This window comes from Otolemur garnettii, unplaced genomic scaffold (genome assembly GCF_000181295.1).
Source record: "Otolemur garnettii isolate 467f Iridium unplaced genomic scaffold, OtoGar3 scaffold00141, whole genome shotgun sequence".
Lineage (NCBI taxonomy): Eukaryota > Metazoa > Chordata > Mammalia > Primates > Galagidae > Otolemur > Otolemur garnettii.
In genome coordinates this window covers 4151455-4172013 of record NW_003852536.1, presented here as the reverse complement: position 1 = coordinate 4172013, position 20559 = coordinate 4151455, and the positions used below count along the sequence as shown (strand labels likewise).

The following is a 20559-nucleotide window of genomic DNA, read 5'->3' as shown; positions in this document are numbered from 1 at the left end:
CATTTGAATTTTCTTGGTCAGAGAGAAGAGAAATATTTTATTTTTGCCCAGCACCTCTACAAAACAGTAATATTGATAAATATCAAACCTAAAATGATGTGTTTTTTCTCTGAATTAAGAGATAATGTATGTGGTCTTAGAATGCTAGTTATTGAAAAAAAGGTGTCTGAGTCTCAAATTTGTTGCTTGTTGAAGATTGACAGAATTCAATAAGATAGGATGTAGAGTTAAAAGAAAAATTCTTGTTGAATAACAGTTTTCAGAGGAGAAACAGATGATGTGTTTTCTTTATTGCATTTAAAAATTAATTATTGCAAATAGAAGCTTATTTATGCTTGTAACTGAGTTAGCGTTGTGGTTTGGCATTATTCCACATTTGAAAGGAAACGGGTATAGGCACAGAGTTTGGGGCCTGGGGTCCAGTACGGTTTAGGGGCGTCAGTGAGCAGTTGAACTTCACTACTTGCAGTGTTTCCATCTGCAGTGAGGGGATAGAGTAAGGGGATAACTGAGGTGTCATCTACTTTAACTGCATGGCCCGTTGGTTTTTATTTTTTTTAAACAAAGAAAATCTTGATAAACACAGGTGTTTTACTCCTGTTTTGGGACCTTTTTTAGCTGGAGAGCATTTTAGAAAAAAATATACCTAGCACAATATTTAAGGAAGAGGAATTGTATTTGCTACATTAAAAAGTGTACATTGAGGTCTTAAAAGGTAGATATAAAATGATGCTTAAGTTTTCTTCCTGGGAATCAAGATTTAATTGATTATTTTCCAGATAACTCCCATAAAAGTAATATTGAATATAAGAGTTTTAATTTGTGGTGGTAACACAAGAATAAAAATTTGTGCACAATCAAAGAGACAAAATAATTTTACCAAAATTGCCTGTTGTTTTGGTTAAGAATAGCAAATGGGCCAATAATTTTTACATAATAATTTTTAATAATTACCATAAAACTGTGCTTACTCTTGGAATTGTAACAGATTGATTAACTAAAACGTTGGAAATTGAGATTTTGTAGTTGTCAGTACTTTTATAACTACAGTAAAAATATTTTGGCTTTGAAAAATATACCTACATATGCATCACATCTGAGAAAATATTACATTTGAAGCATAAATGGAAAATATAGGAAATTGTTAAAAAGTACTTATTGCAATGATCTTTAGGTTGCTATCCATTTAATGAAATAGATTGACTAGATCTAATGATTGAGTGCTAAGATTGAATAGATGGTCAATAAATTGAGTAGATGAATTTACTCCTTTGTATGTGGAGGCTATTAATTTAAAAGAACTACAATCAGGGCAGCGCCTGTGGCTCAAAGGAGTGGGGCGCCAGCCCCATATGCTGGAGGTGGCGGGTTCAAGCCCAGCCCTGGCCAAAAACTGCAAAAAAAAAAAAAAAAAAACTACTACAATCAAATTGTTAAAAAATACTTCAAAAAGTACTTTAAAAGAGCTTTAATCTCATAATGAGAACTTGAAAGCATTCTAAGTACATTTAATAAAAAATATGTTTTCTAAACTGGAAATAAATAATAAACTTCATATGTTGTAAAGTTTTTCTAAGGCAAAATCAGTTATAACTTTATGAAGAGTAATATTTGTAGTTAATTTGAAGTAATTTACTTTGTGCATATAGTGAAAGCATCTGTATCTTTTGTGAAAATGCTTTTCAGCCTCCCATTCATTAAAGGTGTTTTAGTATGGTTTTATACTTGGTCTGGTTTCTTAGAGGTGTTTAGTCATATTCATCTATGTGGAGAATGCTCCAGCAGCAACTCTGTGATTGGTAATGGGCAACGTGACCAAAGTTATTTTATATTTTGATGTATTTTCAATTGAATTGTGCTATTGGAAAATATTAATAGGTCTAATGTACATACATAATATAAACAGTATTTATTCCAAAATATAGTAATATAACGTGAAAAAGGTGGTTAGACTTCATTTAACAGGAATCCTAGAGCCTTAATGTTAATAGTTATGAGACACTTTCTGCTGTCAATTTTTATAAGAACTAAATAAGACTATTCCAATAATTTCTGGTATTTTCGGTAGCCCAGATGATTGTAAATTTGAGTGGGAGAGAACATGATAAATTAGGTGAATTGCTCCCTCCTTTTCTCTCCCTCTTTTTCCTTCTTCAAAAGTAAAATAAATAAATGAATAAGAAATAAGAAAATTAGAGGAGTCAAAAGGCTTGCTATTTTTGTCAAAATGATAAGGAGAGAATCAGTTTGTGTTTTAATAGAAACAAAGGCTGAGAAAGCCAGTGAGGAGAATGAGATAGATTGGATATTATATGTGTGTGTGTATATGTACATATAAATATGAAATTATCTGGCCATCTGGATTTTATACACACACACATATATATATAATATCTGGCACATGGCAGGCACATATTCACATATTTACTCAAAAATATGTATTGTGTTGAATTGAGGGCCTCTGAAGTCATCATTTAAGGAAAGAAATTAAGTTTTTCTTTCCTAAATTGGAATGAATTTATTACATTTTATCTTTGCTTTGGATAATTTTCTCAGCTGATTATTTTTACAATTAACTATTATTTTATTATTATTTTAACTATTTTCACATGGTGAGAAGATTCAACAACTGTAATGAGCATTCCCTTTATTATGTGATGTTATGTTTTCTTGTGTTTGTGATGACTATTTATAAATTGTTTTTCTTTAATAATTCTTTTTGTCTACCACCTTTTGTACTTATTAGATTGTTCCTTTTTAATAAAAGGGAAAAACATATTAAAGAATTTCTTAGCCTTTAAAAAGACTATTCTTTTTATATAGGGATGTCCCACGAGAAAAGAGATCTTCCTGTTTTTATTGTAGTTCATTTTGAGAGAAACAACTCCAGGTTTATTTTTCTTTTGAATGTGGTTATTGTAGCAAGCAAAATACTTTTGAAGTGCCTTCAAAAGGATTAGGTCAGAGTTACATGTAACTTTTTTTTTTTTATGAAGTAAATTTAGAGTTACTATAAGAAATATTAAAAGAATTATGCTAATTCCCCAGCAAACTCAGGTTAAAGACTCGTTGGCGTTGGGACTCTTCCCTTAGAAACAGTGGGGTTATCCTCACTGGCCACCCTGTCCTGAGCCAGAGCATCATAGCTCATTCTCAGAGAAGAATGGAAAGAGGCAGTTCTCCTTTGCTCTTTTTTTTTTAACTAATGGCCAAGAGCTACTTTATTATATAGCATTAAAAGTTAACTTGAATATATTACATATATTTATTTAATATATACATGCATAGATGTACAATGTCTTATATATGTTGCAAAATATATGTATATATTTAAATATTATTTGTAAATATGTGTTTATGAAGTTTATATATTAGCTTTTTATATTAAATCATAGCTGTGTACATTAATGCAATCATGGGGTACAATGTGCTGGTTTTACATACAATTTGAAATGTTTTCATCAAACTGGTCAACATAGCATTTTAAGTGAAAGAGAATTTCTTCTTTTATTAAATTGAAATGTCAAATATGTTGCTGACATAAATTTTCTTCCAGAAAATAAGCTAAACATTACCTTTATGAGCCTTTCTTTGTTTTACAAATTATAAGATAAGGTGGTTATAGAAAATTAAAGGATTCCCTTCATATGTGCACCAAGCAGAGGAATATAGGTCTACTTTAGCCTTTTTAGTTATAGCCTCTCCACAAACATTATAAGACTATCACATTTAAATGTCCCAATGTAAATTTTATAGTATGTGCAAAATGGATGCTGCAGGATTGCTAGCTTTATAAAACAAGGAACTGCTACCGATCCAAAGTGTTTTGAGTTTATTAAGTTTATTAATCTAGCTCTTGTGATATAGCTGTAAACAAAATATGGAAATATTCTCTTGGTTGATAATTCCTTGAGATGGATTTGTAAATGGTTAAGCACCCTTCCGAGGATGTTTTTACTGGTAGGTTTTCGTAGTCCCCCAGTTGTCAGTTGTTAGGGATACAGTCAGTCCCAAGTGGAGGGAGAGGGAAAGGCAGTGTGAGGAGCTCTTTTCACACTTTGTAGTCGCATCAGACCCTTGACACGTGTGGAGACCAATCTCAGATCTTAACAAATGATAGAAAAAGCAATTAATTCCTCACACTAAATGTAGTAAAGTACATAACTGACCACTTCAACGCCTAAACATAAAAGAAAACATAAACATAAACATAAAAGGTTTATAAACATAAAAGAAAAATTACTTGTAGTATCTGTGAATCTGTTAAAATATTCTTACTACTAAAATAAACTCAGGATATTTCATTCTTGTAGAGTGACATTTCAGAAGGGAGTTATATTCTAAATTCACCTTGAAAGGGTGAATATTCATATGATCAAAATCATTACTATGAAAATTTTATAAATTGCTCTTAAGAGTCAACATGGATTTATATATATTGATTTTTTTTTTCTGAGATAGAGTCTTGCTTCCCTGACTCTAGTGCCTGAGCTTTAGTGCCTTGGCATCAAGCCTAGCTCACAGTAACCTCGAGAACCTCAAACTCCTGGGTTCGCGAAGTCTTCCTGCCTTAGCCTCCTGAGTAGCTGGGACTACAGGAACTCGCCACAATGCTAGGCTAATTTTTCTATTTTTAGTAGGGATAGGGTCTCATAGCCAGGTCTTACTCACGCTGTTTTTAAACTTCTGACCTTAAGTTGTCCTCCTGCCTCAGCCTCCCAGAGTGCTAGGATTATAGGCCTGAGTCCCCATACCTGGCTGATATAGATATTGATTATATGTTCATTTAGAGCCATACACTCCTACTAAATTGGAGACATTCATACCCTTTCTCGAAAATTTTAACTGGGATGCACTACTGTTTATTCAGACAAGGACTAGATAAATGAATTGAGGTGTTTGGGAGTGCTTTTGTTTGAAAAATATGCCTGTTTCTTAGATGAAATTATATAATGTGGTAGATGTTCAGCCCTTGAGAGGTCCATATATACTGCGACTGACCACGAGCTCAGTACATTGATGTCTCGCTCTTTCCAGTCGCTCCAAGATGTTCACTCACTGAGTTGAATGGTGGGCAGAGCCACCCCACACTTCCCCCGTTCCTCTCTTGCTGTTCTGTATCGCAGCTCCACTGTGAGGTCCTACTGCTCTAACATTGACTGTGAACCACCTGATTCTGTGATCATAATGATGGAGATAGGGATGAAGTGTACCATACAGCAAGGGGATATGATCTTATATCTCTTGAGGGCCACTGGCATCCAACTCCAGAGCAGAAACAGGATCTTCAAAGTAAGAAACAAAGATACAGCCTGGGCAGGAGGCAGGTGTGCTTCTGAAGTGGTGTGTGTTTTCTTGACTCATGGCTGTCTTTTATAGTTTAGCCATGGACACATTTTCTAGTATTGAACCAATGCAAAATTTATTCTCAGACAATTTAAAAACTCCCCACTATTGATTGATGATAACCTGTGTGGATGACAACTAGGAGATTTATATATTTTATTCCTTCATTATTTTAGAAATTTTTAACATTGTTTCAGTATTGTCTTTAACTTTACTCTTTTTACTCACAAGTAACGTATAATCTGAATCTGCCTCTCATCACTCTGAGTCATGTTCACAATACCTTAACAACTCTTTTGCAGTACATCGTTTGAAAAATGTATCCTCTTTTTTTATGACCATCTAACCATCACATCTTGTTTCAGATTTTCCCTCATCAAGGATTATCTTAATGTTTGTTTATAATGCCTCCCATAGTAAACTCCTAATATTAGTAGGCATAAAAGGTCAAGATCCCTGTATCCATGTTGTTTATAGTGTGAATGCGAAACCATACGATGCTTTGAACATAGTTAATATTTTCCTCTTTTAGAACACTGAAAGAATATGAGAATTAGAGACAAAAAGGTACCTCAATATTTTAAAGAAAAAAATTGCTTCCCTTATGAATGGCCTGAGAGCAAGTCTTTTATTTACTAAACATTCCAAAAAAGGAGCGCTATCTCCTGAACTCTGTTGCAAACTGACCACAGAGCTACAATATTCTTATTTTTGCCTTTGAATCTCCTGGCACAACAGAACAGTGATGTAAGTTTGGCTTAACCAAATACATTGTCGCAATGTAGTAGAACCAGCTTGATATCAAATGTCTTAAATTCTTCTCTCCTTTAGACACACTTTCTTTTAGAAAGGCACTTCTTTCCTATCCTACTCCAACCTCATCTGTTTGGAACACTTGTTTTGGCTGAGAGCTACTTTAGCTCTGAGGAAGTGCTTTTGAATTTAAGTCATCAGTTGATGCCACTTCTCTTAACATTGTGCAAAGGAAGAAAAGTTTCTTGAAATTCTTTAAAGAATATTTGCTTAAAGTCAGGATTGATTCAATAGCGACGTTAGAAGCAATTGGAAAAATGCAAAGATTCACAAAGATGTTCCGTAATTTATTGGTAAGACTAAAAGCTCAAGTCCCACATTGATTCTTATGTTGGAGTTGATCAGATTGTACAAGATACAGACCATAGGCAAGAGTGTAAGCAAAACAAAACATAAGGATTTCTTCAAGTCACTAACCCTAAAATCTCATGGAGAAATGAGCCTGAATGGTGTCCAGGGCCTTGTAAAGTGAGACCCTTGTGTTTGGTAGGAGAATATTTGATGCATGTTCTCTGAGATATATCTTCTGATAACACTGTGTCATCTGTGTCTTCTGTGTCTGTCAGATTGTAGGGAGGTTATGAAAATCAGACCATGTCATTCCTCCATTACCTGTTACATCCAGGTTTGTTTAGGGAGACAATACAGTATAGTAGAAATATTATGGGACTTGAAGTAAGACATTTCGTTTTGAATCCCAGCTCTCACTGTATAATCTTACATAAGTTACTTAACATCTGTGAGCTTCAGTTTTCTCATCTGTAAAGCAGGAATAGGATACTTATTTTTACAAAGTTGTCATGAATACAAAATGAAATTTTAAAATATAAAATGCTAAGACACTGTCTGGCACATGGTAAGCACTCCGAAACGCTAGCTGGCATCGGTTTTATTATTAGGTCCACAATAAAAACATAGAAATTGATGTGGTGTGCCATCAGTAATAACCATGAAAGGATTTCTACAGTGGTATCAGCAGTCTTCTGTGTCTGCTGCAATAAGAAGGACATTCTTTTTTGGCTATTTCCAAAATGACTTACTATTTATAATAGCCTTTTATTCACATAGGCTGATTCCCCAAGAGTCTAGTTTGGAGTCTTAGAAATAATTTTGCTATCTTCTACACCCATGTTATCTAATAGAATTTTCTGTGATGATGAAAATACTTTATATCTGCACTGTCCAATATGGTAGCCATGATCACCGTGTGCATTTGAACAAATGTGGCAATGAGTATTTATACTGTGAGTAATGCTGTTGAGGAACTAAATTTTTCATTTACTTAGCTTACATTTAAATAAGCAAACGTAGCTATTGTAGCTGTAGAAAAAAATATCAATGATTTGATAAAATTAGTCTTAACATCTGCAAGTTAATAAGTGTCTCCTGGTGAATATGAAGTACTATATGTGTGATGAGCACTTTTTTAAAATTTTAGAATATTTCAGGGGCTCACACGTTTTAGTTACATAATTTGCTTTTGTACATTTATTTTTATTAAATCCTATTTGTGCACATTAATTCTATCATGGGATACAGTGTGTTGTTTCCATATACAATTTGAAATACTTTCATCCAATTGGCCAATATAGTCATGTCATTCTCATAATTGTTGTGTTAAGACATTTATATTTGACATTTAGAAAGATTCACATGTACCCTTATAGGATAAATCATAGGCGTGATCCCCGCAATCACCCTCCCTTCACCCATCCTCCTCCCCTCCCCTCCCCGCCCTCTCCTCATCCCCCATATTCTTGGAGATCTGCCATTTGATCCTATAATTCCTCTGCTAGGTATATATCGAGAAGGCTTTTGTACATTTAAAGTCAAAGTTGTAAGTGTGCACTTCACCCAGAATGTGTGCATGGCACCAGTTAGGTGTGAATTAACATTAACCCAGCCCCTTCCCCTTCCTCTCGCCTACTTGATTCCTGATGAGTTTTACTTCAATATGTGCACGTAAGTGTTGATTAGTTCTGATTTAGTCTTGAGTACATGTGGTGTTTGTTTTTCCATTCTTGTGATACTTCACTTAGAAGGAGGGTCTCCATTTGCATCCAGGTTGTTACAAAAGATACTACATCACCATTTTTTATGACCGAGTCGTACTCCATAGTTTGCCTATGCTACATTCTACTGATCCCATGTATTGGGCTTTTTCCACATCCTTGCAACTGTGAATTGTGCTACTATAAAAATACAAGGTTTTTTTGAGAAAAATGACTTTTTTTCCTAGTAGTGGGATTGCTGGATCAAATGGTGGGTCCACTTATAATTCTTTGAGCTGACTCCATTCTGCTTTCCGTAGAGCTTGTACTACTTTGCAGTCCCACTAACACGGTGTTCCTTTCTCTCTGCATCTGTCCAGCACTTGTTGTTTGGGATTGTTTTTGATAAGAGTCATTCTCACTGGAGTTAGGTGATATCTCATTGTGGTTTTAATTTGCATTTCCTTAACAATGAGAGATGCTGAGCTTTTTTTCATGTGTTTGTTGGCCATTAGACTGTCTGCCTTTGAAAAGTTTCTGTTCATGTCCTGTGCCCACTTTTTAATGGGGTTGATTTTTTTCTTGCGGATTTGCTTGAGTTCTTTGTAGATTCTGGTTATCAGCCCTTTATTGGATGTGTAGGATACAAATATTTTCTCCATTCTGTAGGCTGAGTACATTTTTATGCACACAGAACTTGATAGAAACTATTATCCCCCGCCAAGTGACAGATTACTGTTATGTTTCAATTTTATCTTACTTTTCATAATACATCCTACAAATTTGTTCATTGGCTTCTGGGTGATAAATTCATATTGTCAACATCTGTCAGCATTAAAACCTTAAGTTTTTCCTTCTAGTTTGCAGTGACTACCATTGAGTCATTATAGTTTCTGTATGCTTCTGTTTCTTTCCAGGCAAAGTTATCCTTTTGGATTAAGATGATATACAATTTTTCAAATTGGTTTTGCATTCATTTATTTTAATATTTTTCCTTAGGAAGTCAAAAGAAATGTGTAATAGAATTTCTCTTAAAGAAATTCTTGGTTTTGTTCTACTTAATTTATGTGAAAAATACATATGTATTTTTTAATTATCTGAAATAAAGATTTTCAAATTGCAGAAGTGAAATCAGTTTTCTAGATTGAAGTCAGAATTTTTTTTAAAGAAGTAGAATAGAATAAGGAGAAATAGGATATATTAGAGGGTACCACATATAGTAATGATAATATTGTTCATAAAGTCCTTGTTACATGTGTATGTAAGAGTGTGTGTATCTCTGAAGGATGACATAAATGGATTTTTTACTATGGATTTTGTTTAAAAATGTTTGAAAGCCATTGCATAATCTAAGGTATGGTGTAGAAGGGGCAGTAAAGTCAGAAGATCTGGTTCAAAGCTTGAGTATTTTTCTTTGGGCAAATATTTAATGTCTTTGACCCTCAATTTCTCATATACATAAATGGGAATACCTGTCCTGTATGTTTCAGAGATCATGAAATTCTGAGGTGGTATATGGGTACAATAGTTCTTATTCCTTTAAAGTCAATAATTTTATATTGACAAAACTCAGTGGCTTACGCCAGCGATTGTTTTTGTTCACATTTATGAGTCTGCAGGTCAAATGAGATGTGGCTGATCTATGGTGTATGCTGCATTTAACCAGGTGTTTTCTGCATCAGGTTGTAGGTTGTTTGGGCTATGGTGTGGGTTTGGTTCTGTTCCACATTTATTCTTTCTGTGTTCTAGGCTGAAGGGGCAGCCATTACTAGGGCATTCTATTCTCAATGAAAACAAATCCATGCTACATAAATGTATTTATGATTTCTGTTTACATTATAGCCATGCTAAGTCCATTGGCCAAATAAAATTATACGGCCAAACCCAAGTCAGTGGGCAGAGACAGTGTATTCCACTCTCAGTAGAAGATGGATAGGAGTGAATATTTGCTGAACAATTACCTAAGCTATCATGTTACCCCCAAACCATTAAATCTACACCTTTGTTAACAGCCTCATTCTCAAATATAAAAGTACACCCATGTATCAGCCTGTGTTTGAGAAATACCTGCAATGTAATCAAGCTTCTAAAACAGACAAACAGAAAAAAAAAAAAAAAAAGGAAACTGGAGGAAATAGGGGCAACATATTACAAGCAGAGGAGAACACTTAAAATAGTATATATTCTAATAGATAAGATACTGTATTCATAAAATAAAATTAGCATACCATTTAAGAGGGTCAGTGGAAACAAAATAATTCATAGAACTGAAAAATATGATAGAATTATTTTTCTTAAATTCAATAGGCTTAAAAGATGAAGTAAAAGAAATCTTCCAGAAGTTAAAATCAGAAGATTAAGTGATACAAAATAAAATTGGGTAAGAAATCCAACAGAGCTGAAAAGCAATGTCCAGGAGTTTCTAGAAGAAGAAATATTAAAATGTATGGTATCAAAATATTTTAAAATATTAATCCTAGCAAATATTCTCAGACTAACAAAAACAAGCCTCGAGATTGAATAGGGCTCCTGAACACTCAGCATGAAAAATTTTAAAAGGCCCATTCTAAAGCCCAACATTTTAAAATTCAAAATGAGAGGGGAAAATAAATGATTATAAAAGTTTTCAGAAAAAAATTAAAATTGTAGATCAAGTATTAGGAATCAGAATGGCATAGGGCTTTTCAATTGTAATATTAGGATCTTCTGGATTTAACTTGGAAAATTCTAGTAACATATTCATACTGTGTTCTTTGTACCACCAAAAAAAAAAAAAAAAAAAAATCAGGATCTTGAAGACAGAATAGTCTCTTAAAAATTCTAAGTGAAAATGAATTTCAAAATAGAGTTTTATACCCAGCAAAATTATTGAGTGTATACATAGAATAACATGCATTTCAGGCATACAATACTAAAAAAAATTATCTTCCACAGACCTATTCTTATGAAAGCTACCTAGAGATTATACTTGAACCAAAAATAGGAATAAATTGAGAAACAGGCTGACTTAATAACCCCCAAAACAGGGAACTATAAAGGAGCACAGTAAAGGCTTGCCACAAAACAGAAATCCATCAGCCTAGACAGAAGACACCAAGAAGGACATATGTAGAGGCAAAAAACAAATTTAAAGAACTTTTAATTTATCTGATGTGTTTGGTTATTTGAAAAAATATTATTGACAGGTGTTTGACAGATCCATTTGAACACTTGGGAGAAAATGTCAGTTACCTAGAAAGATAAACCATTAGAATCAGGCAATTAATTCCAGAAATAATAAAATATGTAAGAAAATTAAATTGAAGAGGATATTGCTTGTCTTAGTTGTGAACAAATTTTCCATAATCATTATAACAAAAATGGACTGCTGGCTAGTGATTTAACCAAAATTATTATATGGGTGGATATGTAGGGTGGATGGTATAGGAGATCTAAATCATTGCCTTTCCTAACTCTGAAAGTCCATATGTAAAGTCTAATATTGCAAACTCAGGAAAGAGCAGCCTAAGTTTGTCGTTTTCAGAAGAGTTGACGGTGTATGCCATTGGGGGTTAGGTGTGGAGATGAATGGGCGGTGGAGCATGGTCAGTGCTCTTCCTTGTTATGAGCCAGTTAGTACTATCTGGCTTTAATTAGGTGCATTACTTTGACAAGAAAACTTAAATGGGAATCAAAATACAGTTACATAATGTCCACGAAGAAGAAAGAAACTTCCTGCAGTAGAGAGGGATATAAATGAATAGTAAGGAGTCAGGTCTCCTTCTCTAGCACTACTTTCTCCTGGAAGTTATATTCATGACTTGAAGAGTAACTTTTGGTAAGGTGTAAAGCTATCTGGACATGCCTTTGCCCACTGAGCCAAAAGATGGCCACCTCAGCCGGCACTGTAGGCCTGCAGGTTAATAGTGTACTTTGAGAGCAATGTATAATACAATTGGCCTTTGCCTGTTGTTGGTCGTTCATCCCTGAGCCACTGTATACAGCCAAGGAAGCAGGCCTGACCTACTTGGGTGAGGCATAGGGTTATCCTGCCAGTGGGAGCATGACATTTCTGGCAACAGATTTCTCTTCTAACTGTTGGACTTGGTGCCATGGCAGATTTTCCTGACTCAGGGAGTAAGTGTGGCACCCTGGGCCAGCTGGTTAGATTATTTGTTGATTTTGATTATCTGCACCAATAAGCTCTTTTGCTGGCACGGATAATCAGAAGCAGGCAGTAATTTTCCATCTTCTGGACAAAAATGCTTTTCACATTTTTATATTACAATAGATAAAGTTTGATTCAGTTTTCACCAAAGTGCTGCTTTATTGGGAAGGTGGAAATTTTGTTGAGTTAAATCAAGAATTCTTTAGGAATGCTCATATAGACTTTGGTAATTTTTTCTTCTTGTCATTTTGCTATTCTTGAAAGATAAATACAGGGGAAAAATCAGTAATAATGATATTACCTATCTTTTATTTAGCTCTTTCTATATGCCAGGAACTCTAATAAGTACTCATCAACTAATTTAGTCTTAGCAGCTGGCTGTAGTCATCACTCGCATTTGAGACTAAAGATATTATAGTCTAGTGACTTGTCCAAGGTCACAGGAACATGTCCGAGCTGTGTCTGAAGCCCTGATTCGTGTTGACTCTTGGACTCATGTTCTTTACCTTTATGTTTAACTATCTTTCAATGCAACCTCTGTCTTTTTATTACATGAGAATAAATAAACAACTGATTTAACAGGGTCAGGTCCATGTCTTGTTGCATAGTGCTTATAAAAATTTCATCTTTTTATTTAAAGTTTGGAATTTACTTTGTATCTCTGTTATTCTTTTGTATTCTCTCAATTCACAATTCTGGAGTCCTCGTTGGTCTTCTGATTCTTCTCCTTTTACTTCTACAAAAGCATCACGTTCTCTTTGTATTTCTGTTTTAAATCCCTCCACTCCTCGTGTCTAGAATACTACACCCATATTTTCACAGTTTCCCTTCTGTCATTCTTTGCCACTTTAAATTGATTGTACGCAGCGATCCACTTTTTTAAGCCTCAACTTCTCTTACATTGCATACCTGTTAAAAGTGTTAATGTCTCCCCCTTGTCTCTAAGGAAAGCAAACTTTATTAATCTGCAATTTGAGATCTTTCATAATGTGATCTAATCTGTCATTTTGTGAGTTTTTGTGCCCTTACCGTCTTTCTCACTTTTCTTGCCCCTGGTAATAAATCTCTCATCTGGCTCCTGAGGCATGAATTTTCTCTTCCACTCGTGTGGCATTTTTATATGCTTTATATTTTCATAGTCTTCTTGTGTGAGTGTGTCTCATTTACAAAGATGAATTGTTAACTCCTGAGTATAGAGCTAGAAACTCTCAGAGTCCATATTATTTAGCATAGTTTCCTGCATATAGTACTGTGTACAAAAAATTAATGAGAATTTTTGAAGTTTTAAGGTCAATGTACAATTCTAATTCTTTTTGTTAATTTTATAAATGTTAGAAAAATTAAAATGGACTTTTCTATTACATTTTTCATATCTTTAGTCATTGGAAATATATTGGTGTGACTTTATTAACGAAATATTTTAAAGAAATAAGTAAGTTTCACTTAGTATTCCAATCTGAAAGATACAGAAAATCTACTCTGAATGAAAGTGAGATATTTATTATTACATAGGCTTAAAAGAAATATTGAGAACATGTAATAAGTTATCATATTGTTGGTAATATATAGTTTTCATGGGGATAAATTGAATATGGTGTTATAAATCTAAGAAAAATATAAATGAATTATTTATCTTACATGACATTATCAATATAGCTGGAGGTGATTTAGAATATTGAGTAATGACATGAGGACATTTGAAAATGTGTTTACGTTTAAAGTATTCTGCTGAGATATAATTTTGTTTTTCAAACAGATTGCGTTTTGTATGTCAAAATTGCTTCTTGCCTAGTGCTGAATTTGAAAATGTTTCTTCCCTTTTTTGTTTTTCTTGTTTTAATAGCCTAAATATTTTAAAAATGTTTATCCTTTTTTGTTTGCTTAATTTTATGTTTTCTATGATAAATGTTTCTACTTCAATATATAAATTTAGGACTATGTTCTATATAAGGTATTTTTGCTTTGAAATATTTGAGTTTCAGTAAGACAAGGATAATTTCATCCTGAACCAAACAATAAGCTATCCTAAATTTTGTATATTTTAGGTGTTCACATTTTTTAGTCTTAGAGGGCATTCTTTAATGCAAATTTTAACATAATATTATTTTAATTTAGAAATTTCATATACCCTTAATGCTTAAAGGTTCTAATGCTATATTTTTTCCTGAATTATTTTTTCCAAATATTGAACGTGATAATGATACCGATTTTTACTCCTCATGTTTTTCTAAAAGATAAATTATTTTAACTTTTAATTTGGGTTTCAAAACATCTAAATGAAACCATAAATCTGTCTTTCAGAATAATAAGTCACATATTTGATGTAAATCACTGTGTGTCTGGTTGAATCTCAAACAAAAATGTCACATTTTTAAGGTAGTATTTAAAAAGTAAATGTTACTTTTTAAAAAGAGTAACTCTGAGAATGAAAGTGCAATTATCCATTTTGACTACTCTCCTCATGTAATCATTTTTAAAATTAGATTTCATTTTATAATCCAAAAACCTCACTAATGTGCATTTTTGGATGTGCTAATTCCCTTTGTCATGAAATGGAAGCTAGCCTAAATTTTCTAATAATTTTTCATCACATTAAAATTCATGGCAAAAATAAAAATGAGCTACTTTTGAATTCCAGTTCATATATTTTATACGGATGCTTCTTCCCCCTTCTCTCTACCTAAGGAGATAGAGAAATTGGGAATGGAACTGAGTGCAAGCAAGCAGCACTTGGAACAGGAGCAGCAGAAGGCAGCCCGGGCCAGAGAGGAGTGCCTGAAACTAACAGAACTGCTGGGCGAATCCGAGCACCAACTGCACCTCACCAGGTACTCCCTAATCCCATTATGCACCACAGCCCCCAATTCACTCCACTGATTTTTGCCACAGGCTTCCAAACAGTTGTTAGAGTTAGTCTTAGTCATTCAATTCACACACAGCTTTCAAGCATATTAAGAAAAGTGGAGATGTGGTAAGCAAAACACCCAGACATGTGAATGATAAGTGTGGCAGGGAATTACTGATATATTACAAAACCTTTCATCTACAATGCTCAAATATTTAGGTGATTCTCTAGCACTATAAGCAAAACGACATATTTCTCCTACCACCACCACTACCTCTCCTGTTAATTCTATGTCTAATAAAAATGTTGAACTAAAGGATCTGAGAATTTATTTTGGAAAATCATAAAATACTGTTCAGTGGTTAAAGAAGTAAAGGAAAATCTAAGATGCAAATTAAAATGGAACTGATACAAAATAAGGAATCTGTATCTTAAGGAGGTATAAAACTTGGAGATGAAATTGATTAGCACTGTTCATGTTCAAATCATTATTGTATTCAGGCTTATACCATTGAAGTTCAAATTAGTTTGTTTCCATCATGAGATATTGTGATATGATCAGTGTCACAAACTTTAGTAAACATATACAGCTAAGCCCTAAATTACAATAAGACTCTTTAGGTTTCCAGCGCTGTGAATTTGCTGTATTGGAAACAAACACACATACACATATTTATAACACAGAGAAAAATTCAAATAATGAGAATAGGTATTTTACTTTATAAGTGATTTCTTCTCATTTTGAGTTTTAGTACAATTTTTTAATTTTCACATCAAGCCTTTGAGTTTTTTCAGTACTTACAGTTTTAAGAGAGGACTTTGTCTAAATAAACATGTAAGTTTATGACATTTGGTTTGATTTATAAGTCAGAAAAACATTGGGCTCCCAATCAGAGTAATATGTTGAGTTTTAGCTATGAAAGGGGACTGATCCCTTTTACGTTAAATATGACAATGTAATTCTGAGCACGGTATGATAACAGATGGAGAAAAGCACCACTTGAACAGCCTGCATTTGGAAAAAAAATATTCCGGAGGTTGGTGAACCTCCCAAAGTTTTGGGTTAGTGTTAAGATGCCTCTGGTTCTGTTAAAATCAAACTTTGTTAAAAACATTTTTTATGATAATTTTGCAAATGATTTGACACCATCCCTTTTAAACAATGGAAAGAAAAACAGAGCAAAGAAAGAAAGGAAAGAAAGAAAATAAATCCTTTGTACATGTCTGATATCTGGGACAAATCCCAGTACACGAAATGCTTTTATGAGAAAAAAATGCTTAATACTGCAGAATAACAACTGTTCTTTTAATGCCCAATTAAAGTATTGTAATTGTAGAATTGAGAACATACTGTTAATATAATTCCTGTGGTTATTTAATCTTAGAAGTTTCAGAATTTGGCTTCTTCATGGTAATGTTCATAGTTTTTCTTTTCTGTCACTACTATTCAGAACTAACCACTACTAGACCAGAGAAATTGGGCAGCTTTTGACGGCTCGGTGTGGCTGAGCTTTAGTAAATAAATATTAATGCTGGTTTGGCCCCTTTTGCCAGTCTGTCTTTATTCAGAGAGTTAATTTCTGAATTAGAGCTTGTAGAGAGTTTCTCTGTGCAGTAGCAATTTGTAGTGTTTGATAAGATCAATTTCTTGCAAGTAGAGTATATTAAGATGTAGTAACTACTGAAAATGTATAAGTGGTAACTAATTCCTTTGTTCTTAAGGAAAATGGTTTTGCTTGATTGTATAGAAAGCATTTTTTTTTTTTGGTTGAGCTTTATTTACACCAATTATATGAAAATTTAAACTCATTTTGTAGGAAAAAAACTTCATTACCTGTTTTCTAAGTGCAGTACTCTTTTGTAAGCATTCGATGCTTAGTCTGTGTTCGTATTTTATGAAATTTGGATTCATAAATTTAAAGATGACAATTAGAAAGGCAGGGAACTGTGCATACCTCTCTTTGCACTGAAAATGTGACTTGCTTTGGGGCTTGCTGTTTCTGATACACATTAATTCTTTTTTTTTTAATTTAAGAGTTTGCCACCCCTAACCATTCTTTGATTCTACTCAGGTATGTGACTAAGAAACATTGTTTTTTTGGTGTAGACCAGCTGAAATACGTAATTCCCACATGTTAACACCTCACTTAATCTCAATTTAAAAATTTCCATTTAAACAAAGATTAAAGTTGAATATGAAAACCATGTTATAAATAATTATGAAATAAGGATCCAAGTCTTCAGGGGCAAGTAACATTTAAAAAGTAGAGTAGCAATCTGATTAATTTGAAAGAAAAACTGCCACTTTTTTTGGTGTTTCTCCTTACTGAATTTAAATTGGATTTAAAAATGGAAAATAGAAATTCAGCAGTCCTCAAAGTACCCAGTTGGTGAGTGCAACTTTCACTTAGTCAGCAAATATTTATTGAACACCTACTATCTTTTAAATACTTTGGTTGGCCACAGGTATAGACAGAAAAATAAGGCTCAGTTTATACCCTTAGGTTGCTCCCATTCTACTAAGAAGCCAGATCTGTATGTTATTGTAGTAGAGAATGACAGTAGTGTGAGGACAGAAGTAAAAGATCACCCCGGGAACACCCGGGAAGGGGAACAAGAGGTGCAGGTGATAGGGAAGCTGATCCTGAAAGGGAAGACTGAAAAGTCATAGTAAAGAGGTGCAGGGACGCGGTAGCAGTCGCGGTTAGTGAGTTCATGCATAGGCGTCTCACAGTGGACAGTGGTAGGGTCAGTACCTCAGGTACAGGGACCTACATAGACAAAGACGTAAAGATGGGAGGAAACAAACTCTACAGTTAGGTTAGGAGTTTGTAGGAGAGAGCACTGGAAAGGGGGAGCAGGGACCAGAGAAAGAGCTTTGTGGGCCTTGTTCTGGCGCTTTGGCCATTCTGAGAATAACGGGTCACTCTTGATGCATTTTAAGCAGGGCTGTCAACGTGATCAACTTTCTGGGTTGGGATTCTGACTCATATAGCAGTAGGGAGAGTAAACTTTGAGAGTTGATGTAGGAGACAGGAAGACCAGTTAAGGTAGGGCCAACAATTACAGGCCCTGAGACTAATCTGACCCATAATCTAAGAAGGGTTGTTATATTTTTTTTATGGTTAAAAAAGGAATACTTACATTTTGTGGCACATAAATGTTATAAATCATAAATGAAGTTTTGTGGGCATAGCCACAGTTATCTTTTACGTCTTATGTATGGTACTGCCTCACCAGAGTTGAATGGGATCCTTTAAAGCTTAAAATATCTACTGTCTGGCCCTTTATAGAAAACATTTATCAACCCCTCACTTAAGGGGCTGTTCAAGCAAGAAGTCAAGAGAGTTTGAACTATGACAGATGTAAATGTGTATTTAAAGAAAGTAATTGAAAGGCATTGTGAAAAATGGGTGAGTTGAGGAAGAGATGACTGACAGGGACCCCGATTAAAATATAAGCAGAGCTGTCCAGAGGGAGAGTAATAAGGTCTTGGGCTATAGCTGACCCAGTAAAATGGAAAGAAAATAGCATCTTTAAGAGGCATTTAGAGTAGTAAATAAGAGAGGACAGGATGAGAGGTGACTCAGGTTTCTACCTAAGATTATTAGATGATCCATTATGACAACTAGGAAACTTAAAGTAGGTAGGAGAGAAAATACATTTTGTTTGGGGACTCAAGCAGAGTTGTCAGGAGAAGGGTCTTGACTAGAGGCTTAGATCTGGCCGTTTCTACATAAAAACATTAGTTGTGACCAAGGGAGCCAGTGAAAGCAGGGAGAGAAGACCGTGTTTTTAAATTACAAAGAAAGAGATTGAAATGGGGCGTTCATATAAATGAGAAAAGAATAAGAAGAATGATAGAGTGCTTTGGAGAAGCAAGCATTAATCATATGCTTTTCTTAGGGGAGGTCTCCCACAGCCTAGGAGTGAGGAAACCTGAGTTATAGTATCTTATCCTGGCATTCACTGTCTTTGCAACTTTTCCCAAATTACAACTCTTTGGGCCCCCTTATCTACCTGTAAAATGAGGTGAGACTACATGACTTAGGTGTCTTTCCAACTCTGATTATCAATTATTCTAGCAATGATTTAAGAAAACTCCTTATAAAGTTCTCCTGTTTCTGGACCTTAGGTATTTGTATTGTTTGGATGAGGCTTTAGGTCGTTTTCTTGGTTTGAACTTCAGAGATCTCATCGAGTGCCCCTCATACCCACCACTTCATTCATCGTCACTTAGGTTCTGTTGCTCTCGCACAAGGTTATGAAAATCGTCTCCTGACACCCTTCCAATCACTTTCGCTCACCATTGCCCAGTAAAGATTCGAAAGCCATTACCTTGATGTTATAGTTCTCATGGTGCCACACTGACTATCAGGGAAGACCCAGAGCACTCCTGGCCTGGCATTTTAGATCAGCCCAGAAGGTGTGGAGCCTTATTTCATCCCTACCAATCCTTTCACATGCTTTCAGCCAAATGTAAGTACCTGTAGCTCCTCTTGCATTTTCTGGGGCTTTTCTCTCCTTCAGTTTTCTTCCATTTAGAATAGCTCTTTTGACCTGTGTCTCTATGATAGTCTTACCTTTTTTTTTTTTTTTTTTGGCTGGGGCTGGGTTTGAACTTGCCACCTCCAGCATATGGGGCCAGCGCCCTACTCCTTTGAGCCACAGGCGCTGCCCTAGTCTTACCTTTTCAGTTTCCCTAAAATCCTGATTTTCCTACTGTAGCCATCCTTGACTCCTGTAGAAGGGAGCACTTCTCCCTCTGAATGTTTCTCCTCACTTTGAGTTAATGGCCTTTGCTGCACACTAAATGAATTACTCAAAGGAGAAACAAGCAAAATATGAAAAAAAAATGAATACATGACGTTTTTGTATATGTGCTAATCTTTCCCTGCTGGGAAGTATTATTCTTCAAGTGGGAGGAGAGGTCTTATTAATATTACATTTCTCAGAGCAGCTAGCTCAGCACTTTGTGAAGAATTGAAGCTCCGTAAGTCATTAGTATAGAAATAGTTAATATATTGCAAACTTATGATGGCCATTTCAAAGTTCAGTACTGCTATATAAATAAATACATAGGCCCAGCATGGTAGCTCGTGCCTGTAGTTCCATCACCTTGAGAGGAGGCAGCGAGAGGATCACTTGGTCCCAAGAGTTTGAGACCAGTCTGGACAACATAACAAAACCCCATGTCTACAAAATAAAAACAGATTAGTGGGGTGTGGTGGTATACCCTAGCTACTTGGAAGACTGAGGCAGAAGGATTGCTAGAGCCAGGAGTTGGAGGTTACAGTGAGTATAATCATACCACTGCACTCTAGCCTGGACAATAAAGTGAGACCATCTCTAAAAAAATAAAAGAAAAAATATTACATATATTGTCACACATATTAGGGTAAAAAGTATGAGAAGGA

The 20559-nt window shown here is 34.6% G+C and overlaps 1 protein-coding gene across 4 annotated transcripts in view; it reads left to right on the top strand.

Annotated features, from left to right (window-relative positions):
* The window catches only part of SDCCAG8 (serologically defined colon cancer antigen 8), a 227402-nt gene that overhangs the window by 89423 nt on the left and 117420 nt on the right, over positions 1-20559 (top strand). For all 4 annotated transcript variants that reach the window (XM_023518537.1, XM_003798811.3, XM_023518539.1 and 1 more), the window contains one exon: positions 14983-15125. In XM_023518537.1, the coding sequence (XP_023374305.1) occupies positions 14983-15125 (143 nt within the window). The remainder of the gene's footprint in view (positions 1-14982; positions 15126-20559) is intronic.